General features: G+C 35.1%; 3 protein-coding genes across 3 annotated transcripts in view; 1 reads left to right on the forward strand and 2 right to left on the reverse strand.

Moving 5' to 3' along the window:
* Trmt61 (tRNA methyltransferase 61) overlaps window positions 1-10,652 on the reverse strand; it is a 97,933-nt gene extending 87,281 nt beyond the window's left edge. Inside the window, exons 1-4 of the mRNA XM_073077378.1 lie at window positions 10,394-10,652; window positions 9,612-9,768; window positions 8,714-8,856; window positions 8,133-8,262 (exon numbers count right to left, since the gene is read on the reverse strand). Coding sequence (XP_072933479.1) covers window positions 8,133-8,262; window positions 8,714-8,856; window positions 9,612-9,768; window positions 10,394-10,588 — 625 coding nt within the window. The 5' untranslated portion in view covers window positions 10,589-10,652. The remainder of the gene's footprint in view (window positions 1-8,132; window positions 8,263-8,713; window positions 8,857-9,611; window positions 9,769-10,393) is intronic.
* Window positions 10,653-10,891: 239 nt separating this feature from the next.
* Window positions 10,892-14,114, forward strand: MED24 (mediator complex subunit 24). Its single transcript, XM_073077379.1, has one exon. It carries the CDS (start codon window positions 11,088-11,090, stop codon window positions 14,022-14,024), a length of 2,937 nt encoding a protein of 978 aa, XP_072933480.1. The 5' UTR covers window positions 10,892-11,087; the 3' UTR covers window positions 14,025-14,114.
* Window positions 14,115-14,168: 54 nt separating this feature from the next.
* LOC140745497 (PAS domain-containing protein cky-1) overlaps window positions 14,169-27,640 on the reverse strand; it is a 173,269-nt gene continuing 159,797 nt past the window's right edge. Inside the window, exons 10-12 of the mRNA XM_073077380.1 lie at window positions 16,115-16,441; window positions 15,249-15,868; window positions 14,169-14,900 (exon numbers count right to left, since the gene is read on the reverse strand). Of these exons, the coding sequence (XP_072933481.1) occupies window positions 14,854-14,900; window positions 15,249-15,868; window positions 16,115-16,441 (994 nt within the window). The 3' untranslated portion in view covers window positions 14,169-14,853. The remainder of the gene's footprint in view (window positions 14,901-15,248; window positions 15,869-16,114; window positions 16,442-27,640) is intronic.

A 27,640-nucleotide genomic window follows, 5' to 3' on the forward strand; every position in this document is an offset into this window, starting at 1 on the left:
TATTAAACATAAGAAAAACAAGGATAAAAGTACCTATACATTTTTTATACATGATGTATATTTTTTTTTACTAATTATAATAATAAAACATCAAGGAAACGAGTGACAAAAGGTGTTAGAAAATGTTAGAACTCATTTTGTGACTAGCATTTAAGATTTTTTTAAATAAACTTCTGCTGCAAACAAAATTTTGATTATTTTTTAACCTTTTAATATATTCCACTATACCTATAGATAACGAACTTCACAACTTCAACAACCCAAAACCGTATAAACAATTCATGTATGTACGCTCTGATGAATTGCAAATGAGATTACGAGTATGTAAGAATAATGAATAGGCTGTGTACATAAGAACAGTGAATTACAAAGCAGTCATATGAGAAAAAATTACGGGGACAATAAGAATTAATTATCATTAGCGAACCAATGGCGAGAGCTGGTTTGGTCACGCTTCAAATGATTTTGGAAGAGGGGATGTGTCCAATGGGAAAAGACTAACTTGTATGTCTGTATATTAATTAGTTTATTTCATAGAGTCACACTATTATGAGTAGTACAGTATGATGATAAAATTATCATCATTTGACAATATTAGGTTTTGCTACGAAAGTTATGCGTATTTTTTTATTTATAATACAGGAGTAGCAGACGAGCGTGCAGTCCACCTGATGGTAAGTGGCTACTGCCGTCTATGGACGTCTGTGATTTACCCCAGATAGGATTACATATTCCTACCTGAGATCGGCCGTAGATGTGCCGCTACCCCTGAGAACTAAGCTGGAATGCCTCAAATAAGTATGTCTCCCTTATTACCACACAAAGTATATTATTGCGTATATTCAAGTTTGTGTGGTTAAGGATTTCGACAGAATTGAGGAACTGCTCATTATTACTTATTACCATTTAGAGATAAACCAGCATTCCCCGGTAGAATTATGGTAATAGCTATTCCTATATCTAGAATTTTGATGGAAGGCTGTGGATGACAGACTGTGACGCGACTATCTCAATTTTTAAAAGTTCAATGCATCTGTAATCGACTTTCGAAATCTATAATATATGGACTTGGTTAAAGGTCTAAGGGCGGCAGTGCTCACTTACTAACAGTCGACTACATGTTAGTTTGTTACGTCAGTATTTTAAAAAAAGTGTTGTACCAGTACATAATTTGTAGGTGGTAGAACTCTATGTGGTTCGACTCCGGCGGCACCACCGCCACACCTATTTCTGTCTAATAACTTCTGTGTATGTATTCTTCTGTTTTGAATGGTATGGTAAGGGAGACATTCTTTTCCGAGGCTTTGAAGCTTATCCCTCAGGGGTAGCGGTGCATTTGTGGCCGATCTCAGATAGGACTATCTAGTCATATCTAGAGTTGAATACAGATGTCCATGGGCGGCAGTAGGCACTTACAATCAGGTGGACTGCATGCTCGTCTGCTACTCCTATCTTATATCAAAAAAATGGGAACCATTATCACCGCCAGCTGCGCCGATCCAGCAGTAACATGTAAACACCATAAATCCAGTCCATTACAAATTGGCGAGTCATTACGTTTTAATTTTTGACACTTATTCTCGACGGGCGTCGTGCGCCGCGCGGTCCTTCTGGCAGAGGTACAAAAGGTGCTATTTTTCACTCGGAGATAACGTCCAAAGTACGACAGCTGAGCTAAGGGGCTGTCCTATTAGACTTTCGTTCGTTCTGTGCCTAGACCACCATGGGAGAGGGTTTTGTTACATTGATATGTCATGTTCCGCGCTCGGACATTTGTAAGTGTTCTAAATGCAACGATTACGCCCCGACAGTTGTTCTGCACGTAGGTACTCGTGGGGCAACGTGCCCCGCGATTGTGTACGAGTAACACATTATTTGTAAAGCATTTACTGAGATAAACGCTTTTAATTCTTGCGTTCGCGTCCCGGTTGTGTCGGGTACCGATTGCCGCTATCCCGGGGCTCGTATCAACAACTGTATAAATCCTGTGGGTATAGCAATTACTTTTGGCGTCAATTACCAGTAGTTTTATTATTTCTTTTAAGTTTGATTTAGTTAAGAAAATACGAATACTTTTACTTAAAAGTTGGCGCAACGAATGCAAAGATTATTATGCAAATTTGTCACAACTTATGTAATTATAATTGCACACTTGCATAACTTATGTAATTATAATTTTATTAATGGATTTAAATATTAAAATCGTATGTTTAAAGATGAATTATGTCGACCAAAATGAAACCCATAGGAAATTAGAGAATTATAATAAAACTCGACTGCTTAAAAATATGCCCATGCCACTGCCATTAGGACAAATGCGTCAACATCTTATGTTCAAATCCATCAGGCCATTTGAATTGCAAGGTGTACCAAAGAATTATACATACTTACTGACAAACGCTCGAAAAATTTTACCCTTCACAGTAGGCTAAAACAAGACAAGTAAATAAAACAATACAATAACGCTAAAAGACTAGAATAATTCACTGGATACCAGGATTTACGGTTACAAAGAGTTGAGAAAGTCTTTACAAATGAGAACGATCATGTACATACACAGCTAAGTACCCACATAAGCAGTATGAGGTTTACAAAGAGAATGGAACATTTCTCATGCATTTGTTATAGCCATTGTAGTCGGCCCATCATACCTCCGCTGCCCATTTATTAATAGGACATATTTGGACAACGGTCGACATGTGATAAATAATCCCATACAATTTCGAATTTGGTACAGTGTTTGTTAGCAAAGATATTGCGGGTAGGTATTAAAACTATTGTCAGTTTGAAGTTATTATTCGTAATATGAAAAATGTGCGTCAAGAACGTTTCTGTCTGAAATATGTGGCAGTGATGTACTATTTAAGCCTATTTTTAAAATGTATGGTAAATTAGTAAATTATATTTACGAAATTATATTAACTAATTTATCTTGGGCGGCAGTAGCCACTCAACATCACGTGGACTGCGGAGTATCTTCCTTATTCCGATAGAAATGAGTATAATGTAACACTCTTACTAAAATGAGATAGAATCTAAAATATTTCAGTTTTGCTCTACATATCTAGCGCTAGCATAAGTTACCTTCTCTTCTAACGATCATAATTCAAAACCGATTTGGACTATAAAACCACATTATTACCTCCTTCAAACACACTCAAACTACCAGGAAAACATGAAATCCCTGTTAGTAATTTGCACTTAATTAAAATCACAATGGCTTGCAAAACAGCACATAAATTATTGACTGCATCTTCATACGTCACTGCATAGTTGTTGCAAAGTGCATTACGTCAGCCGCATATTACGCTTATTTGCTTGCATATATTATTTGTACACGCAATATGTAATTACGGGTAATACTATATTATATACTGGCGCTTGTCTGCACTGTCTGGTGTTATTTGTAGTTTCCCAAGGATTCCGTTGTAATGAGGTTGTATCTGACTATCATATATGCAGGAAAGTTGGTAATGTGCCTCGTAGGACTTTGATTCATTGCTAGAAGAGATGTATGTTTTTGTGTTATGTCACAGTTTCATTTTCGTATAGATATGTTTTAACTAATTTGATTTTTGTTGAATTGTTTAACGTTCGGTAACTACTTAGTTATATTAATTACTACTAATTAGTATAATATTTTTGTATTTAATTACCTTTGTAATAAAAATGTAAAGGATTAAAAAGTTTAAATTTTATTCAATGTCAGAATATATCATCTAAGCATAGGCCAAATAAAGTTCGAAAATTGTTATAGAGCCGGGCGAAGTAAAGTTAACTCTCCATTCTAATTCCCACAATGAAATATTACTTTTTCTTTAACGTTATACAACTTTGGCGCTTTTAAATGAAAACTATCAATAAATAATTAAAAATATAATTAGTAACATATAGCAATACCGTAAACCGTAAGAAAAACTTAGCAAACAATATAATCATTATGTGTTACATTTATAGAAAAATATATTTTCACATTAGTATTTACTTTACGAGTATTTACTTTCCACTAAATAAAATAAATCCGATGCGTTTATGTCGAAAGAGCTCGGTGCGTAAGCGCAGTCGTAATTGAGGCCATGTATTTCGTTCAATGTCCATACATTGAACTTGGGGCTATGCACTGAGCAAAATTACGGTCGAGCTCTACTAGAGCGTTCTCATAGATCAATCCGTGTACCTTTCGTCATTTAACTTTATCTGGAGTAAGTTTTATTGCACATTAAGTACATGTAAACCGTGAATGTTAAACGCGGTATTAAACGTTTTTAAAGTTAGATAAATAATTTGTCCAGTAGCAAATAATACAACAGCACTAATATTATAAAACCTGCCGTCTCTAAAAAATGAGTTCCTTATGTATCTAAGCCTCGAGCTTATTTGTACGTTATTATATCCGCAGAAGATAAATATTAAAATAAAATATGAAAATTTTGGTGGTACAGAACCCTGCGTGCGCGAGGTCGACTTGCATTTGGGCAATTATTTGATTTTAATTTCTTAATCCTTACTCATCTCACTACTACGCTATCCACCGCAAGATTGGGCATATAACATTTATAGGCCGCCAGAACTTAATGACAGGCAGACAAAAGAAATAATACGATTTTAAGATAAACCTTCACAACGCAATAGGATTCTACATAGCTGTCAGTCAATACGCAACATTACACAAGTTCACGTCAGCTTAAAAGCCAAAACTCCATTAATGCTCGCTTTAAATGTGTAACGATCGCTCTGTCAATACACATCAATGGAGATTGATTGCTCTTAGGCAATTCGACATGAAGCATCATTCAATAAAACTTGTGGCGGTCAGGGAAGGATCAAGACCGGTCTTTGTGGCTTACTTACGATTTACGTATACGGTTTGTTGCAAGCAGTGATAGAAGAGTGGTTGAAACGTGGCCTATCAAGCAAGGGGTCTGAGGTTCGAATCCCAGGCACAACTGCGATTACTTAAATTACAAGCATAGTGATTGTCGTAAAAGGTGTGGTAAGGGAGACATACTTTTCCGAGGCAATCTAGCTTAGTCCTCAGGGATAGCGGCGCATCTGTAGCCGACCTCAGGTAGGAATATCTAATCCTATCTGGGGTTGATTACAGACGTCCATGGGCGGCAGTAGCCACATATCATCAGATGGACTGCTATTCTCGTCTGATACTCCCATATTATAAAAAAATGTAGTCTTTTATTATCGTCGAGTAAATATTCCGACCGTTAAAAAGACTATTAGTTAGGCAACCATATTAGAATTGGTTTAAGACGTCCGTTATCGACAGTCATTGGCATTTGCGGCAGAGATGTGGCTCGACGGACGAGATTGATATAAAGTTGGCATTGATTTCTTCTAATGGCTATTTACTTAGACACCGCAATTCTAGACGTGCTGTGACACAAGTGCTTCTATGTCGGTAAGCTTGTGGAGATCCAGGTTCGATTCTCTGCCAAGCAGAAATTTAAATGATAAGGTTTGTGGTAGGTATGTGTAAACATATACATATTATTTTTAATTTTGGTTTTCTCTAAAATTGACAGATGATAAATAAAAATCAGGGACATTTTATATGGTAAAACGTATAATATTTTCGACAGTAAAACGTTTATTACATAGCGATGATAAGATACGAACTCTATTATATAAGACTTTTAACAACATTACTTACACTTGACTTATAGTATTCATATTACTGTTATACTTATAGTATAAGTCAACTGTAAGTTATGTTGTAAGGTTCAAAGTTTTGTAGCGCAAATGCGCTTGAATTGTTAGGTTACAGGCTATTGAAGTTACAGATAATCTAAGCGGGCTGTAACAAAGATTACGCTGGATTTATTGGGGCAATGTCACCAACAATGGGACAGCCTGGCACTTTGGAGGATAACTAACAAATAATGTGTCATTTGTTATTGGTCAGGCGCAGATGGGTATCTGTCTGGTGTAAGCAGATACCAATTAGGCAAATGTAATTAGGGTTGCGCGTTTATTTAAAAAAAAAATAGGCACGTAGTGGGAAAGTAAATGTAAATTTAGAAAATTTCGAATAATATTTGCATCTTAATACTTTTCGGGAAAATGAGCTTTATATGAAATTATGCGCCAGGAAAATGATACGATTATTACAAATATTTCAAAAACTTTCTTAGTAAATTCACGGTACAAAATTGCAATTTCGAAAAATTGCAAAATTGTAAGCCGGTGAATTTGGTAAAATGTTCAATTCAATTATTTTCGTAAAACTATAAGTCAATTTTATATCTGACACTAGATTTTAAAACATCCCCTCGTGTGTAAAAGACAGAGAAATTGAGAAAATTAAAAAAAATATCGACAAATCTCATGTAAATACGGAATACGCGCTATAAATACGTCAGATTCGCTATACGTCAACCAACATTTTAAAATGTTCTTTATGCGCCAGCCCTACATTCAGTCGAAGCTAAACCACTTTCAAATCAATGCATTGATTTTGAACGCGTTATCTGGTTCGACACAAGCGAATTTAATGAATAGAGTCGAATAACTTACGGGGGATCTGAATAATCGACACCGGGCAATCAGATCGCTATCGATTTCGCCGATTTATAAGGATCTCATGCATTTCCTGCTACGTACAACCGATTCCGAGATAGTGCTCTAGTGAGCCCTTACGAATGTAATTTGTTTCTTGAGTTGTAATCTCTCGTGTAAGTTGTAACTATGTTGCAATTGTACGTATATTTTGTTGTTTGGTTAATTACTATGCGTTTATGTAAGTGTACATTTCATATTTTGGCACACCCTACAGCCCAAACGGGTTGGCGGATTTCATAATATGAGGTGTCGTTATTTGGAAGTACTTAACTTCTAAATTTATTTGCATAAATACATAAATAATTAGATATATTTAGAGTTGAATCGTAATGCGTAATTAATATGGCTTTCACAACTATAACATTAATATATGGCACATGGAGCCATTGATCGGCATGGATATGATTTAATTATCTTTTCATGTTCTACGGTTCTTTTAGAAGTTACCGTTTTAAAGTGTAAGTAACAATACGATTGTATTGTAGCTTCTTAATCGAATTAAACATTCAGTTCTATGAAATACTTCTATGATCATGTCCATATTAATAATGAGGATAAATGAAGATACACTTTCGTCGTAGGCGGTAAATTCTAGGTTTGATCCCAGTTAGACAGATACTTAAACGGCGAATTTAGATAATTATAATATGTTCTAGTTTTAGCTGTTTTTGTGAGATATATTTTTATGTAACACTATAGCACTCACTCTTAACAAATAATGCGTTGAGTTATTAACAACTCGACATTCGATTTGCATTTCATGCTTAGATTGTACGCATTACGATTACTTTACGGGTGCGTCGTATTTATCAAATTAAAATATCTGAAAGGCATTGATTGTGTTGGTCAGATATGCACAAATTATAAGGGAATGGTTGTAAGGCTTATGTAACTTGGTAAGCGAGTACCTATACTTATTCACATACTTTAGTATGTTGTAAGATTTCTTTTGAAACCGTTGAATCTCTTTTGAAACCGAAAAATATACAGGATGAATTGTTCAAATAGGCCTTCAGGGCTAAATCAGGGAAAAATGCTGAAAGGAGTTACGAGGCCGATTTAGGGTCTGTTCACACAGACCTGCTCGGAGAGAATCGGCTCGCATTTTTCTTTTCACACAGACCGGATCGTATACGCTTGGGATTGGCCGGAGCGTAGTCGCCAACTATTTCACATAGACCGGCTGGTAAAGATCTGAAAGCGGAAGCGCTCGCAATAGGAGCCGATCGGAACCACTCAGAGCTGGTCGGCTCCTAATTATTTCACACGAAGCGCGTTCAAGCATTCTTAATGACAAAAGAAGTGCACATGCAAAAATAAACCTTAATACAATTACTCAAAAATCTGTTTCCAACGTGATAAAAATCTGGCCTTCTCTCCGAGCTGGTCTGTGTGAACGGACCCTTAAAGTTTAAGCGTCTTTCGCTTAAACTTTTATGTTGAACCGTACACCGTACCGTAGGTACAGTTACAAAATTTGACCGTCGCATATTAACAAACGAGTAAATAAAAGTTTATAAAACACGTTTGGTAAACTCTTTGACAAGTGATTGACTTACCTTCTTTCTTAATGGCATTCACGGCATGTGGAACTCCTGTCCAAGGGCTGGGCAGGTCCAGAAATACTGCGTCGGCTTTGTCATTGAGCTCTTCGCCAAAACCGTGAGCGAGAACGTCTCGGTGTTTTGCCTAAAGAAAAAAAAATAGTTTTAATATCTTTGTCATTGAGGACGAGTTACCTTATGAATTACCTATTTATAGAGTTACATTAAGAACGAGCAGTGTTGAAATCGAAAACTAAAAAACCACGTCGATTTAGTCTATCGTATTAAGTATAACATTCTACTCATATTCTATTCTATAACATTCTCCCTTTGTTTCGTCGTCACCACGCTTACCTACTCATTGCTAAGCATATTGAATTGTTGACCACACTAAGTTTTCTTTTTCCAAGATAATAGACCCCCCCTTCTAGAAGATTCCTACAAAAATATGAATGATGACATATTCGTGTGTTTCAAGTTTAGTTAAAGAAAATTAAAACTGCCCCATTCACGGTGATGCTTTTTAGGCGCAAAATAACACTTTAAATATTTCATCTACTTCCGTATTTACTACAACTACTTAATTATTTACTTACAGTAACAAATTCAGCTAGGCCATGCTCCTCAAACTCCTCCCGAGCGACATTCGCCCGGTGCTCGTGGAAGTCGAACGTATAGATGTGTCCATGCGGTTTTACTCGACGTATCAGAGCATGCGTGAGCGAGCCACTTCCAGTACCTTGTGGATACAATTCTTTATATAAAATGTTATTTACAAAAAATCGTTCAAAAATGAGTTATTGCGGTAAAATGTCGTCATACACTTTTGTGAGTATAGACCAAACAATTGTAAAAAGGTGGATTCTCGCGAGAATCTCGCGAGAACGCGATAAAAGTACGAGAAACGAGAATCTGGATTTGGAATATGGATACGACTCGGGTGTTTCTCGCGTTCTTGCGAGAATGTGGAGTGGGCTTAAGAAAAAAAAAAGTTATTTTTGTTATCGTAATTTTGTATTTTTTTTTGTAAATTGTAAAAGGTAAATTTACGAAACTATATATAACATAAGAAATAGCAAACTATATAACTATAAGAAATAGCAAAAAATTAAATGAATATGATAGGAGTTACGAAGCCAATTTTGATAAAAACTAGAACTGCATCATACATTTTTTGAAATATTTGTTTCCCTAGCTGGGTATTGAACAAATTAATTTTGAAAAAAAACACCCTGTATTATTTTATCAAAACAAATTCGTTTATTGTGGTATGTAGGTAAGCTAGGTACATGTACAGTCATCAAATAATATTCCTCTACATTCCCGCCGCAAGCAGGCATATAATAATTATAAGAAATACAAAAAAAAATATCATCAGATTGTATACCTTATAAGGATCAAATTTGGGGGACTCAGAATTCCCTAACAGCCTTGTTTATTGTTGTTGGTGTTGTTTATTTATCTAGTACTTTACACTACAATACAAAAACTTACCAGCTTCCACCACAACGCTACCCGGAACTAAATCAAGTTGTAGAATAATCATGCTAATATCAGGAGTGTAGATAATCTGTGTGCGATGGGGTAAGGTCAATGACCACAGCTCTGGAGTTGGCTGGAGCACATGGCCCCAACCTTTTGATAATTGTACCTAAAAAATAAATTTGTAATGAAAGTGAGGATTTGTTAATGTCACAAACTTTGAGTGTAATGTTGAGATATTAATTAACAACATGAAAACTCTTATGGTTACTAAAAAGTACAAAAACATTTAGAAAAAGATTTATAAGAAGAAAGTGTTTTTGGAAAAAAAAATCTATAATATTTGGTTAGTTGGGATAATATTGGTGATGGAATAGAACCTTACAAACAAAATTGAAGATTGATTTCTAATATATTTATTTAAAAGTCATCATTAAAATATATGATGACAGACTTATATTTTAAAAAATGCGCCTATAAAAATTTTTATATAGCCTCTTTTTGAAAAATTTGGTCTATATTACCAACGCTTTCAATGAAACAGTAACTCAAGCTCCAATATTACCCCAATTAACCTTATATACGAATTTATCAAAATATCTATAAGTCAAAAATATTATCTAGTATTACTGATAAAATAGTAGTAATAGTTATATGTAAATCATAAGAAAATAACCTAAACAACTTACAATTGTTAAGTATACCCATCAGAAATTAATGTTCTTTGATATATGGAGAACATAGGAATTACTGGTTCCTATTTTTTGTTATACTAATAAATATTTGGTACTTACTCGGCTTCCATAATCAGCTCCTATAAGACTTGCAACTTTTAACGCGCCGAAAGGCGTTTGGTACACATTTTCCACCAAATCTCCTTTTTTGTTCGTAATTTCCCTTTTTACGTCAATTGCGTATATGTTATTGCTCAAATACAGAATCACGGTATCTCCCTCGTCGATTTTCTCTTTATAATTAGCGAAACTCATTTTGTAAACTTTTAAACTAAGTGCCGAAGTTTGTAAACAAATCTCACATGGACTTGACGTGACACTGACATTTCATGTTGAAAGCAGAACGAATTACGTTTCGTTTAACAAAGAATGATTAAAAATAAAAACTATTTTTATACACAATAAATAAGCGATGTATAATTTCTAATATATTCATATAATTAAAACTCAAATCTATAAAATACTGAATCAATTGACTGAAAAAAATAATAACCTGGCTATCATATGCATAGTGGGCAATACACCAGCGTCTCTGTCAATGTAAGTCATGTAAGTGTCAATTTGTCAAACATTTATAGAAGAACGGAATCGCAGAAATTATTCTATTTTGCACAAAATTGTGTCGATCAGATTTCTGTAAATTTAAGAGCACAGTACACAAATGTTGTTTGTTAACAGTGTTTCGCTTTTTTATGATGATTTGACTTAACTTATTTCATAATACGTGAAGTTTGGTGGACTGAAGTGTAATAAGATGGTGAAAATGGACGCGTCAAAGATTACCAGCAAAACTAGTTCGCTGAAGGCTTTGATTCTCAAAGCCTGGCGGGAACGGTGGACCGATATTCAATGGGGTATCAATATCAAGACCATTCTGCCACGAGGAGTAAGTGGAGATCTATATAACCTCGCAGATTGTATTCTACAACAAGCTATGGTTGGCTGCGGGGCGAATCAGTTAGTAATATCATATCTGAAGCATTCCCTCGCGTCACATCTCGTATCTTATGCTGCTGTCCTACAGAGAATCTCAAAATTCGATGCCTTCCACAAACCACACTGCATCCTCAGTCTCCTAGAATTTCTAGAAAGTTTCCTCGACAGTATTACATGTCGAGGCAAAATGGAAGAAGAAATACTGGCATATGCAGTCTCGTCTATAATATTGTGGCTTTTACAAGTCTACCACTATTCTCTGAGCAAGTACCCATCCTCTAACCCGATACAGAGTCAAGAACTTTTAGAAAAGTCAACATCACTGCTCAATTCTATAGTTCACACTGATTTCTTACTCGCAATGTTTTATTTAGCAAAGCAGAATGACCCAGATGAGTACAGTGAAGTGACGAAGAAATGTCAGGAGATTACTGCTTTTATGATGATGAATACACAGTTCAAAGCACCAGTTACAATACACGAGACTCTTCAAAAGCTTTGCAATATGGATATTGACAAGGTAGCACCTTTGAACACAAGGCCAGAACCCGTGACTCATATACTACAAGCATTAGTCGCTATCAATGTTGTAGGGAACCCTAATGCTGAGATGCAACAACTTGCCAACCAACTGGTAATGATTCAGCGAATCAAAGGGTACCCACTTTCAAGACTTTACTGTGAACTTATCAGAGCATGTTTCATTTCCTTAAATGATTCTAGCAAGGATGCTTCAAGACAAGCTTTGTGGGCGGCATTTACTTTCCTTAAGATACCACAAGTCATACATTATGTACACAGCTCCTGTGGTACTAATAACAAGGAAGGGGATAGCTCGGTTGAAGTTGTTGAAGCCTTTGAAAAGCTCCTGCAAGCCACTCCTCTACTGGATATAGTTGATGCGAAAAATTCTTGCAACAGTCTCATATCGCTCCTAGAAGCATTGGTCAAACTGAATGTAGTATCAGATACTCAGTTGGCATATTTCAATCAAAAGCGAGAAACTAAAGATATTAAACTGCAAAAGCTGGAACCAACGGGCCTTCAAGGTTCGGTGCCATCATTTTTAGTTAGAGCTGAGCCGACGTTAGCGGGTATTCTGAAGACTATGGGTGGTGATTTTCACAAAACACACGATTCTTTACTCTCTATGCTTTGCCAGTTGGTCGGTGGAACTACGTTAGATACTATTCTACCAGTCGCAACAGTGGAGGGAAAGCTGAAGTTGTTTGTATCCAGACTTATAAAGTTCAATGAGTTCGCTTTACTATCAGCCAGTGAGAAAGGCGCTTCACAATCGAAAGTTTATACATTCGATATATCATTTTTAATACTGTGTTCTATAGTGCAAGATTATGGTCCTGAGGCAGTGTTAGATGAAAATGGAGATTCGTTTTTTGAGCAGTGGGTCAGAGACTGTATGCCTCATAAGGGTGTACACAAATCACCAGAACAAATACTCCAGAAGTGCGATCCTCAAAAGGTTGATATGTTTATTCATCACTTGAGTACCCTAGATTTTGATTTCAAAAATACTAATATCAAGCCACATGATTTATGCACTAATGTAAGTGGGGTAATTAAGGAAATTCTTTTCGCCTGGGAACAAGGTTCAGTTTCAGCAGCAGATGTGAAGCGTATGTTAGATTCGTTACGACAGAAGATGACTTGCTTAGCTGTGTGTGCGTCTGTATGGTTGTGTTCGTACATAAATGTGGTTCACCAAGATGCTTACTTGAAGCCATTGAATATGGTTCAGCAATTTTTGATTCCGCCAACGGAAGGAGAGTTGACGCAGATAGATAACTTTAAGGAACGTTTTATTTTGATGTGTCAAATAATTCGGAAAATGCAGTATGATATTCATCCCACATCACTTGCTAAGACTAAATCTATAAGTTTTACGCACATTTCTCGACAGCCCATGCTGGAGCAATTGCAAACAGTTTGGGAAGATATAAGTTCAAGAGGCTATCTTCACATTGATGCAACTCATATTATTGAAAATTTACTCAACACTGGTGGTCATATCTGGTTTGTTACAAATTTAGTGAAAGAAACTCTCAAATTTAGATATCAAGAAGATCTTGATAGGTCAGTGGATATTGTTCTTGCACTGTTTCATTTAGATATAGAAAAATGCACTGAAGCTCTCTTGTTGCATGTGTTGCCTCAGTATTTGTATAATTCTAAGTTGTGCGAAGAATTAGTTGAGCCTCAATCAGCAATCCTGGCTAAGTTATCAGTTTACTGTATTTATGCTGCTCTTGAGCACAGCAATTCTAATAAAGTGCATACTTCAAGGAAACGGAGACATGATGATTCTGAAGATTTGGATCCTCTCTGTTCTTCTAGCAAAGTGAGGAGGTTGAATGACAGTTCAGTTGATGCAAGTATTTATTACTCTCAGGGGCAAAGTGGGCCAGGAGTTGTACTAAAGGAGCCGTTACTCTCATCATTAGAGTCATTGTATAAGACTTTTTCTCAATTAGTAGCAAAGCATGGTGATGTTACACCTCAAACTCACTTTATTTTCGATTTTTTGCTATATATGGTTCAATGTGGGCAAGACAGAACACAGTTAGTTTTGCAAAAGATGCCCTCTGAAATTGTACCTACACTTATCAAAGCTCTTCCAGATAATTTTAATATTGGGTTAATTTTAAGATTGTATGATTTGTCAACTCCATATGGTAGAAAGGATACTGCTAGGGATCTATGTCTTCTCAGGAATATGCGCTTGAGACCAGATTAAGTTTAATCTAATTTAATTTCAGAATTTCGTTTTTATTGTACTTATGTATCAACTTATTATTATAAAAAATAAACTCTTTGGAATTATTAACATACTTTTATTATTCTATCATCCATTTTTGGCCAAAATTCAAATGAAACACGGTTTTTGTTATATTTCTTTATTTTCTCAATTAAATCAACAAATTATTGCTTGTTTCCGCTAGCACCAGCCAGTTGTATTTTATTTATTTCGATAATATAATTTTACAAAAATCTGAAAATTTGTACATTTTATGTTCAGAGATATTTCAATTATCATGAATAAATAGTATACACTAATAAGCTTTTATTTCTCAATTGGAACTAATTAGGAAGGAATTAATTTTACAATAACATTTTAAAATCCCATTTACAAATAATCATAAAAATAATATAATATACATTCGAGAATTCAAATCGTGATAACCTTTCAAAAGCTGTTGATTTTTACGTTACTTAAAAGTTAATTACACTAAAAATATTGTATTACAAAATAATAAAATACGTAATAACTGTAAAGGCTGGTATAAATTCACCCATAATTATATACATCTGTTACAGTTATGGACTTAAAATAAAAATCACATTGTATGTGATAATAGAATAGTTCATTAAATAGTTTGAGAAAGTAATTTGTACAATTATTTGCAGAAATTATACAATCTATCTATACTTTACAAAACATCTTATAAACACAAAGATCACAGGAGAGTTCCAGAGCTTTCTCTACAATAACTTTAAAATAAAATCTATCGATAGGTACAGGTAACGAATTAATTAACTACAAATTATAGGAAATTATACTATAGTTATAATGCAGGTTTTTTGGCACCTGGTGAATCTGGATGGGGGCGATCTGAAACAAATTATACAGTTAATTCTGGTAGTTGTAGAACCAGGGTAGTTCGATCGAGGAGGTATATCGCCACTATTTTTAGCGTGAAGCAGTTTTTGCATTTCGCTGGAAAGGTGTAGATGCTGATTGACTTACACACGAGGCCAACATCTTAGTCCTCAAGAAAACACATCTAGGATTGGCTTCAGATGAAACCACTGTTAAATATGGAGTTAATGGAGTAGTTAAAGTGCCACTTGAGTATGGGTACCACAAGCAGTTTGTTTCTTCTATATAATAAAAATATCATGATTTCGCACGCAAAAGATTAGTGTAACATTCAAAGGTTTAGAAATATTCTAGGCTTACCTATTTGCCTTCTTAGAATCTCTCCGTCTCTATTAATATATTCTGGCGGTGGACTACTGACCCTCATTGGTATGCTTAATCTATTAGGATTGCAGTTTTCATCAACTGAGTTTTCAGCACTGTTTGCGAAAGTTGTCCTCTGACTCCTATTCCAATTTTGCTGATAGGAACTTTCTGTGGTTACTGTACTACATCTATTGTTAGTATGAGGAACGTATTGCTCTGGTGACCAGTCAAAAACAAAAGTATGACTATAGTTATGAGTGTATGCAGACGGAGTTCCCGATGGTGTAGGAGGAGTGGTCGTGACGTAAGGACTTAAGTCCTGATGGCATACATCTGGAACTTTCTGTAACGCTGATTCTGACCATGTCGGACTAGGATTCCACTGATCAACCATTTCTGTTTCTGTTATGTTAATATTCTTAGACCCTGGACGCCTGCTGGCTATCGAACCCGTTGATATAGCTACTAATGTGTCTCCACTAGAATGTACTGTAGAAGGTGTGAAACGTGGGGATGCTATAGGAACAGGAGTGGTTGGCTTCTCATCGATGGGCTTTCCTTTCCTTTTCGCATTGGATTGAACTCTTGAATCTTCAATTCGTACATTAGGGTACCTGGAATAGATAACTAATGTTAAACATGCAGAAAACTTAACACGAGTTACTTAACGAAAACATTTGTTGCTATTCTGGTTTGGATAAATGTTATTAAATAATATGATCAAACGAAGATGATGAATTTTGTATGTATGAATATATCAATTATCTATATCTTCTCATGGTGCGGTAATGCTTTTGAGTAGGTTCAACACATTTTACACTTTACCTAAGACTATCAATTACTTTTACACAGAACAATACCTGTTATCCTGAAGGGATACAGAGTAGTCCACGGGCCCATTTTCAGGTCTTTCATAAGCGTAGTGAATTGGAGTTAGATGCGCAGGAACGTGTGGTATGTGGGGTTGAATGCCAGAGTTTGGCATCATCACAGCTTGACTCCCGTTGATGCAGACTGGAGGCGTTGGAGTGTACTGCATAGTTGGTGGGTACACCTGGATGTCAGGTGGAGGTGGTCCATACATCCGTGTTGCCGCTTCGTATGCTAAGCCGTAGTGGAGTTTGGATTGCACGGCGTAATAGTGGTAAAGCCATGGGTTTGCCTTCATCACTGCTGCTTCTTGTTCACTGTTGACAAACAATTTCTGCTTTAGAATGTATTAAGATTAAAATAGAATATCAGAAAATACGGGCAAGTGTATGTGGGTCACATTTTCCCGATTTTATTATGTCTTATAACAGGGAAATAGGCTTTTCTTTGTGCAGATAGGATAAATGTAGATAGGTAGATAAGTATAAATCATTGTAGTCTAGCCAAATGGTAAATATTTTATGTCCTTCCATATCCGAAGAACGGTTTGGACCATTCCTAGCATTGATTATCATATTGAATTTACATTCAAATGCGCGCAAAAATAGTTACTTAAGTTTGCTATTCAATGTCTTTTAAAGGCTTATTTCTTGTAGACATTTCTTTGAGTCTTTAATGTGAAATTGTGGTTATAATGGACCGTAGAAATGACAGTAACTTAGACAGTCGTATGTTTTTATTGTTGGAAAGAATCACACTTTACCACGCACGGCTTTGTTACATGCTTTGCCCATTAGTAGGGCTGGAATATAGGCACCACTAAAGTTTAATGTTTATATTAAGTAGTGTTGCGGAGTTGCGACTTGTATGTGTAAGAAAGATTACAATTGATGACACTGCGATGTAATTATATGTACGTAATATCGCATTTGTCGTTGTCTTATCTTATTAGTTATCTATGATTGGGATAATTGTTTAAGTTCAGATTTGTATTGTAACTTTAATAGGTTTAAGTCGCAATAAAGTTGACTCGATCGCTCGCTTATCTTTGCGTTGGTTATCTTATCTTTTATGTAAGTACTATAAGTGAATAACGAATTAAGCTCTTCGTGTTTTTGTTTGGCAAAAAAATATACTTAATAACTTTTTGAAGTTAATTGGAGACACTGGTTTCTTATAAACTAATACGGACTATTATCGATCAGCTTGATTTACCTTATAAAGAAAAATAAAAAAGACAAACAAATAGAGAAAGATTTTTCCAAAGGTTTAATGACTATAACGCATTAATTACACACATTGATATAAAGAAAATAATATGTATGGAGTTAAAAGGATTTGTTTGTAAATATAAATACTAGGATAATCTAACGTTAAATTCAAAAGCAAAAATTATACTTTGTGTTTAGGCTACCTGTAAGTAATGTTCAATAAAGCAGGAGGTAGGTATTCGCTTAAATAGTGTCACAGTATAGAGTACCTACAAGGCGTGCTTTATCTGCCGGTAAATCTCTTTTATGTCGAAAATAACCGCCATCGGAGTTATCGATTAATGTCTTGCTATTTGTAATGCCATTAGTAAATTAATGTATTTGGTATTTACATATGTATGGACTTAATTATCTTGTTATTTGTCGTATTAGAACTTAAATAGAGCCGTGTAGAAGTACAAAAGTTTATAAATAGTTTTCATCATATGTTCCAAAATTTTGAGACGTCTTATATTGGTATTCTTTTAACAAATCTGATTCGTGTTACTACGGTAAACTCTTTGTCTTAAAATAGTAAAACATAAAAATAATAAAAAAAAATGCTTGTTGACGTTTCGCTCGGTTTTAGGCAAATAAATATATGAAAAAAATCATATATAAATAAATATAAAATATAAATAATCATAACCCAAAAAGAAAATAAAGTTATGTTCGCCAGCTTTTTGCCGGATTTTCAAGTTGACTTCGTGTTCCTATCCCGTAGTAGGTAAATTGAGAATAAAATGCGACCCAGTGTGTTTCAGACCACGCACAGTGACATATCATTAACCATTTAATGTTATTACAGTAGGTACTATATCTCATAAATATCTACTAAAAATCTCACGATTACTAGTCACTTATAAAGACAAACGATTGGGTCGGTAGTGCACACTTCTAAATAAGGATTAAATTCCATCTGAAAATAAACCTATTGTGTAATCGGATACGGATATAAATTGGAGAATGGGAGAATTCTAACAAACGGCAATAATGCTCAGTGACACCACTTCGAAGGTGGTATTAAATTTGTACGTGGTTTCTACAAAAGTCCTAATGTAACCTTTAGCGAACTCGGTGAGGTTTGAGTAGGCAACCTTTAGATAGTGGATGCAAGGAAATGTCACATAGTTGGACTTACTCCTGGACCCACATAGATAGGTACAGGCGCGGTGAAAAGCTTAACAGGACAGAGACAAGCGTAGAGTTGACATCCGATACACGTGTCTTGAGATATCAAAAGTTGCGAATAAATCACATCTAAAGTCATGTATCTAATATTTTATTTTTACATAAATATAGGCATAGTTTAATTTGTAAGTGTTTCAAATCTGAGATAGTATCTAAGTACCTACTAAGTGGGTATGACATGGGTAAGCGGCTATTTTGTGTTATTTTAAGCTATGATTTATCACTTTATTTTAATTTGAATTTTATCTAGTTTTTTTTTCTTTATGAAACAATTAAATGTATGGTACATAAATATAGCCATAGCTTAATTCGTAAGTGGTTCAAATCTGAGATATAAGTTTCTTGGTACTAAGTAGGTATGACATAGGTAAGCGGCTATTTTATCTTATTTTAAGCCATGATTTATCAGTTTATTTTAATTATCAGATTTAAGTAAAGTCTTATACAGTAAACTGTTGTATACAAAGTCTCGTTACTTAAAATATGAATTATGGTCGTGAATGTACACCAAAGTTTTGATATGTGTTGGACTTGCGACAAATCGCTTAACATTACCGTTTGCAAAGAGAGCTTGTTACTAAATGGCGAATTGATATACCTACTTATCGCTATCAATAAATTTTATGACATAGGTACAACAATTTGTTTCTATTTAGCGGCATGTAGCGGATATGGCTATAAAAACTTTAGAGTTAGTGACATTTTTAGTTAGTGAACTTTTAAGTTAGTGACAATACAATGGTATGAACTCTTCATCATTATCTTAATTCGGTGTGAGTTCCTGGGCCCGATTTATTATCTTATTACAAAAGGAACATGCATATGTCATAGACTCGTATGTTTTGGTCAGTTCTTGAGTTCCGGTGGCGAAAGTGACCACTTATCATCTAGTGGACAGCATGCTCGTTTGCTACTGCAATCTTATAAAAATACTTATAGACAGAACATGAAAGATAAATTTACTGCACTTCAAAATATAACAATAAACTCAACGCCACTAATTTCGAAATTTCTAATTCACAAATTCTCGCTAGATCCCGTATACGGATAATAGTTCAAATCATTTCAGTTAAACTAGGTACGAATGGTAAGACATATCGATAAAAGCTAGGAATCAAAAGGGCAAACGGATAAACGAATTCCCTGTGTTTACACGCTCGCCATTAATGAGCCCGACCTTCGAATTAAACGTGCTTCATTACGCATCGCGACAGAAGCCCTATTGTATACAGGTGAAAGGGTCGGCGACAGATTTTCTAATTTGTGTATCGCTCTAAGCATTTTGAAGCTAAACTTCTCTAGGGGCGCAATGAGAAGGAAAAAGTATTGGTGTAACAAATTTTGTAACGGAAACGTTACGAAAAAAATATTTAAGTACTATTGATTTATAGATATAGATATTTATGTGTGTTATAATGTCAATACAATATTAGATTCACCTTTCGTCTTAATTAATTAGTTAAAGTAATAACAAAGATATCCGACAAATATTGCTAGTCCTTCCAAAAGTACGCAGATTCTTTAAATCTTAATTGGTTTGTACTTTTGTAGTAGGTACGGGCCAATTAAAAAAGGCATAAGTATGAAATGCATAAGTACGAGTATGAAGCCATTATTGCCCGTGTTTCCATATCACTTAGGTCTCTACATCCTAATTGACTCCAGGCAACATTTTAAATTGTATATCGTTCAAAAAATACTACTTCCCGACCATTTGTACAGATTGTATGCGTAATCCGGCCTCGTTATGAATAACACAGTTACGTACCAGTTAGGAACGTATCCTTTGGTCCAATTTGAGTGTTCGCATCGATGGCGCATAAATTGTGCGATATGTTGACAATTTGTTGGCTACAGTACCGGCTGCGTTTAAAATATTATATTGTATGTAGGTAGGTAACTGTTAAATCAAGTAATAATTCTAGAAATGTCGGCGTTCGTTGAGCAAAATTTATATTTGTGATATCACATAGGTACCTATTACATTTAAATGTGACAAGAAAAAACGGATCCGTTTTTTTCGTCTGTTCGCATGTCACAGTCTGTTTTTCTGGATTATTATATTAGCAGGTATACTTCAAAAGTACATGCAAAATTGTAAGGTACGGAACCCTAAAAACAATAGAATGTTTGAATTTCGCTAATTTACGCGTCCACGTCGTGGAAGCGCATAAATCTCTCGGACATGACGTAGGCGACATGCTGACAATTTGCTGTCAGTCAACTGCTTATAATGTTGTTGTAGCAGTTGCTCCTCAATAACCTCTAGCATAGATTTTCTGCATATGCATCTTAAGTACGGTGGTTTCAAATGCCAAGTCTTGGTTTTTTGAGCTTAATTTACTAGTTAAGTTATTAACTTATAATATATTATATTAATGGTATTTAGGTTCAAGTAGACTATTTGATATTTTAGTACATACCTACTTATATTTATTAAAACCTGTTTTATCTGTAAATTGCTGTAGTTAATTACGTTTATAGGTGGCTGTAAAAATATTCAATACACAGCATGTTGGATTTTTTACTTCGGTAAAAATGTTAAATTTGATGGTAATAAGGTATAGTTTTATTTATTTAAATATCTAATTCGTTTCAAATCATGCGACTTTACTTTTTGTAACGCAATTTTGTTATGCGTAAGAGAAATAAAAGAATCACTCAGTCCCGCCGATTTGCGCGTCCGCGTCGTTAGAGTGCATAAATCTCTCGGACATGACGTAGGCGGCGACATGCTGACAATTTGCTGTCAGTCAGCTGCTTATAATGTTGTTGTTGCAGTTACTCTTAAATGATCTCTAAGTGTATAGTTTTTCCACATATGGTTTCAAATTCCAGGCCTTTTTTAAGCTTAAGTAAATATCTTAGTTATATATCAATTATGGTATTTGCTAATTTTAGTAGATCCTTTTATTGAAACTTGTTATATTGTCACATTACTATAGTTTTTAACGGTCATAGGTCGATGTGAGAATATCTAAAACACTGCATACTAGTTTACTATTTCCTTACAAACGTTTAATTTGTATGGTAATAAAGTTTAATTCTATCTATTTACATTTAAATAATAAATTAATTGCAGATTATGCGACTTTACTTTTCGTAACGCAATTTTGTTATATATAACATAACTAACAGAAATAACAGAATGTCTCAGTCCCGCCAATTTGCGCGTCCGCGTCGTTAGAGTGCATAAATCTCTCGGACATGACGTAGGCGGCGACATGCTGACAATTTGCTGTCAGCCAACTGCTTATAATGTTGTTGTTGCAGTTATTCTTCAATGACTTCTAACTACATAGTTTTTCCACGTATGGTTTCAAATGCCAGGCCTTTTTTAAGCTTGATGTTTTTATTGAAACCTTTTATATTGTCAAATGGCTGTAGTTTTTAACGGTTATAGGTCAGTGTGATAATTTCCAAAACACTATGCTAGTTTGCTACTTCCTTACAAACGATTAATTTGGATGGTAATAAGGTACCTATAATTGTATATATTTAAATAATGAAGTAATTGCAGATTATGAGACTTTACTTGTCGTAAAACAATTTTGTTATGCATAACATAACAGAATGTCTCAGTCTCGCCAATTTGCGCGTCCGCGTCGTCAGAGCGCATAAATCTCTCGGACATGACGTAGGCGGCGACATGCTGACAATTTGTTGTCGTTCAACCGCTTATAACGTTGTTGCACGTGTTTCCAAATTACTATAGTTACTTAGTTACATAACGTGTGCATGGCTCCGTGTCAAAATATAATTGTTTTGTCTTGTTCGTATGGGAATACAATGTTTCAAAGCTTTTTTGATATCGTTATGTATGTATTTTAATATTGTTGTTGTTATAGTGTTGCAGACTTGATATCCAGTCAGTTATCACAATCTGAATCAGATCTGAATATCTAGCAAATTAATTCAAATATCTTGAATCTTAATGTTTGTGTACTTGATTTCAATTGACTGTATTAACTGTTATGGCTTTTAATAACATAAGAAAATATTATAGAATTTATGATCGATATGATAGATAGATTTATGAATTTACGCGGCGCTTTTAAAACATTAGCATATCTTGTTATTTGAAAAATTAGATACAGCAACAGGAATTCACAAGGAATTTATAAACTTGTTGTATTGTACTTACATAGTAAACGAGAAAGTTCTAGTAAAAGTTAAGTCCCTTAAGCTGTATTGGATGTTACTACGAGAAAGGTAGATAAGTACACCGCTCAATATCAACTTTATGGGGTGCTTAAGTATGTGTAAAGCCAATAAGCAGGGTATGGACCATAAAATTTGTAATTCACGTAAGTCGGTCTCATTATTAAAAGCGCAAACATTTGTCAGTGGAAAGCACGAAGAAACATGAGTCGGTTGCGCAACGGCGTTAGCGTAGAACGTGACAAATGTTGCAATTGTCCAAACAATGCGGGGCTGAGCCTCGGATTAAACTCCTTTTAAAAGTGCGAAGTGTGCTTTACTTTATTCAAGTTTTGCTTAATTGAAATTAATCTTATTCATAAAAGAAGTCGACGAGAATGTACAAGAAAACATGAGTCAACTATGGTGACAGCGCGGAAACATGATAAATATCGTAACTGTCAAAATAAGACAACTAAATCGAGGGTATAATTGGTTCTAGACTTATAATATGTGCCTAGAGCCATGTCATAATTAATGATAGTGACACTTTAAATAATATGATTTTTACACTCATGTCCTACCTACATATAATACCAGACTAAAATACAACTATCTAAATTCTTATTAAACGCCTGCTTAACCAGAGAACGAACCCGGAACCCAGCGTGTCACAGATAAATGACACTGGGCGTAAATTTTCTATATATTTATTCAGATTTTCCTAATATAGTTGAACGTGCTTCATGTAAGCAAAATCGATATAAAACGCAAGCTTTTGTCAGTGGAAATCACGACACATGAGTCAGTTGCGCAATCGCGTTAGTGGCGAACGTGACAAATGTTGCAATTGCTCAAACAATACAACCGAATAACCTAAGAAAGGAATACTATACCCAAGGAATACTACACATAAGCTTAATTAAGGAAGAACATGCCTATACATGGTAAATACCTAGGTGTTCTCCATATCTTTAAAATGACCTGCGTGGCGGAGCGGTTATCATACTTGTGTGATGCAAAGAGGGTTCTGGGTTTCATCCCCGTCCTGGCATCAAATATCTAAATGGTGCATTTAGATTTTTGTTCTAGCTCTGGGTGTTAGTGTATTCGTCTTTGTTTGTTCACAGCACCCGCGATCAAGGGGAATTGTGTAGGGCTGTGAGTGTTGAATTGTCTATCGCAGTAGAGTCAAGCTTTAAATTTAAAAACGATAAAATTTGATTTTGTTTATGCTACAAATAAGATTTATAGGGACTAAGATAAGTTATTTCATATAACAACTTTAAAAATATGCTCAGAGTTTACTTATGTTTTTCAGTTTGAAATATAAACGCATTTTGCGATATTGTTCCGGCTAGCGATCTTAGTTTTCATAAGTGGCAAAGTGTCAGTGATCATGATGGAGAATTGTATAAGAAGTAGAGGCATAGCACGAACATTAAAAATAGAATAAAGGCCATAATATAATAGCACTGATAAACTTAATTGATAAAGCATAGCATATAAAACATGAATAACAACCTCAAGCGACAAAGTTCAAGATGGATGCATTCGTATCGCTAAACTTAAACCAATATATCACCCCTATTAACACAGCTAACATTTATTATTCAAATGAACCAAGTCACGTCCAGCCGTCAGAGGTATTATTCAGTGGATAATTCTGTAACAACCTCATTATGGTCGTACAGTGACTAAGGACTGGGCAAATTAATCGGCAAGTAGGCGCTAGAGATAGTAAATCTAAATTAATATTGCGTTGGGTCCTGTTGACCTAAACAATCAGCGGGACAAAGGGCCCAAGACTAGCTACAGCATTGTTTGGTGCAAATTACGAGATGCATGACGACGTATCTATTTAAAGCTTCAGTAATGTTGCTGGTTTAATTTGCATACGCTTGAAGCTCATAAGGTAAATAAAGTTGAGTGCTTATTTGTATTTGGGGTTTTTATAAGATTTAAGTAGCTAATGAGCATATTCCATGTAATGTTTAGTGGTCAGTGGTAAATACAGTCCATGGACATCTATAACCGTATTTATATAAAAAAAACGGTTCTCCTTGACCCGATTACGCGTTACTTTTTTTAAGTTTACTTAAAAAAAGTTTAACTTTACTTTTTTTTTTGTTTACGAGGGGACCTTCAAAAGGTACCCGGTGCCGAAGGAGCGACGCAGGGTTATGTGGGATTCTTACCGCACTAAAACTTTTACTTGAGCAAGACTTAACTCGAAATTAATTACACATTTTGAATGAATACTTGCAAAATAGTACCATTTAATTGCAATACTTTATGAATTCTAAATCCCTCAATGCCCTCGTAAACGATACAAACGAACAAAATTGCCCCGATATTAAATTCACGCAACAGACTACGTTGAAGCGTTCGAAAATTAGCGGGTTTTCATGTATTTTCGTGCTATAAAATATAGTTGGGAGTAAAGACTGCGGAGCGGCGCCATCGATCAACCGCGGCGCTTGTTAAACACCGTTTCTCACATCACAACAATAGCCCTCTGCAGGCATATTTCAAACCATCCCGATAGTAACATCGGCCGGCCGATCGACTTGCAAGACCCGCTCAGACTCAATAAATCACCCCCTTACAATATTTATTCACAGTGAACCTTCACCACGGAACCGCGACGCCGTTCTGTGATCGTTTTCAAGCGATGCGTAGAAACGAAACGGAATCGTTTACAACGGTTAGACGCGATGGTTTCAACTCGACGTGTTTCGTGGTAAGGGGCTGTGTTTACGCGAGGTGTACGTCGTTGGACGTCATCTAGTATTGATATCTCAATAGGGAAGTCTGTAAGTGACCGCGTTAAGTTATGGCAGCCATTTTTCAAAGTCGGTCGAGCACAGGTCGGACGGAATTATCGGCCGGCTTAATAGAGCAGCTTTAAAGCCAATTAGTTGCTCGCACAACCACCACTTAGGATTGTATTTTTATACACAATGCAAGCAAAAAGCATTAGTTACACGTGTGGCTAAAGGTTTTGTTTACGGTCTGCCTGTTATATTATCTTTAAGTTAGAGTCAACTTGTTGCAAAAGAGCACATATTTCACTTTTACTATAGATTTGACTACACACATGTTTTTTTTTAATTATTAGGCCGGAATTCATTGATTTCCGAGTATCCGTAAATTATTACCAATATTAATTCAATATCGAATTATTTAGATTTTTCTGTATGCAAGTCTTTTTAAGGTAATTTCATCTCATTATCGGTACAACCTTGTAAAGATCGACAAAAACTGTATTTAAAAAACAGGTTATTTTGTTTTGTATATCGTTGGGTATTTACCTACTTTGAATTTATCGCACCCAGACACTTCAGTTTTATTCAATTAAAATATTACGAAACCTTTCTACTTTTTTTAGCATTTTTTATTATAATTAATTTTATTGTAGGTACAGCTTAGGCCATAGTCCACCACGCTAGCGTTGTAGAAAGTGATAATTTGTAATTAATTTCTTATATGCATACAACTTTCAAAAACAAAAGTTTTGAGTATTAAAACTCCGAGACTGAGAGACCAAATTTCAATCACTAAGCTAACACTGCTTGTGAGCTAAAGAGCTTAAATAAAAATATTAGTTTCATAGCGGTCATATTCTAAACGCACATTCTATGAACCATTCTTTAAGAACATTATTTCAAACTGCGACAATAATTACATAACGCAAACGGCTTACCTTAAACTATTCTCAAATAGTCGTATAATCGAGCAAATAGGACTCCAATTACAGGTTAATTCATAATTACTATTTGCTATACCATACGAGCATTATTAAAGCCGTAATCATAATAGGCTCTTGAAGGCACTACGGCTAGTTGAAGATAAATACCCTTCATCTTAGCCTGCGCTTAAATGCCTTTACGATGTCAATTATTGTATGATGTAATGTAACGAAAACATAACAAGCAAACTGGTCGATTGGCATTGTACACACACTTAACATACTGGCTAGTTGTATACGAAAATATTTTGTTGTTTTTTTTGTAGTAATACAGCTAATCGTAAATACTTAACACGATGCGTCACTTCTGAGGGCTAAGTTGCTGTAGAGATGTTGCACACCACATTGCAACGCCTTGTGTCTTTCCCTTACCACAACTTTCAGTTAATATGAGTTTCACCCTTAGTATGAGGTTTTACTTTTTTACAAAAATGACTGTTTTGGTAATAGTTTACCGTTTTCCCATATATTTCCAGGGTACAGAACACATTAAGCTTAAAACTACTAAGACAAAGAATAGTGCAGTGACAGTTATTTTTTAAAATATGCATGTTAAAGCAATAGAACACTTAATGACATTAAAATAAAAGAATCGTGTCTTATTGATATTTTCTGTTCCAAGTATAGCAGTAACCCTTTAAAATCTGGACTGCATACACGATTGCTACTTCTATTACATTATATATATTACATAATAACTCTCTTAGCTGCACTTCCATGGTTTACGATGTCGATTATTACAAGCATTATGATGTAATAACTTAAAAATTACGAACAAAATTGTTTATGTCTTAACTATCGAATTCCGATACTGCGATTATGTTGGATATCGAGATAATCGAGATATCGGAGCCGGCATTAATTTCGCAATGGAAATAAAATTTTATGTTTATGCCAGTTTACTATATCTCTGTTGTACGATAGACGGAATTACTTCTAGAACAGGGGTTCTCAAAGTGCGGTATACCTTGGAGTACCTCGTTAAGTTAATCGTAGGGGGTACAGGGTACACGATAAATTTACGCAATGGCTTAGTTTCGTCGTTGCATCCATGGGTGTAAAACACATGTATACGATACAATGAAACATCATAAGACGTTATGATATTGTGTCGTAATATTTTACGACGCTTTTCGTAGAACCCCACGGTACGACATGGTATGTACGTATTTAGCTCTAAATCA

Source organism: Epargyreus clarus, unplaced genomic scaffold (genome assembly GCF_041222505.1).
Source record: "Epargyreus clarus isolate Ecla_fem2 unplaced genomic scaffold, WU_Ecla_fem_2.2 ptg000010l, whole genome shotgun sequence".
NCBI lineage: Eukaryota > Metazoa > Arthropoda > Insecta > Lepidoptera > Hesperiidae > Epargyreus > Epargyreus clarus.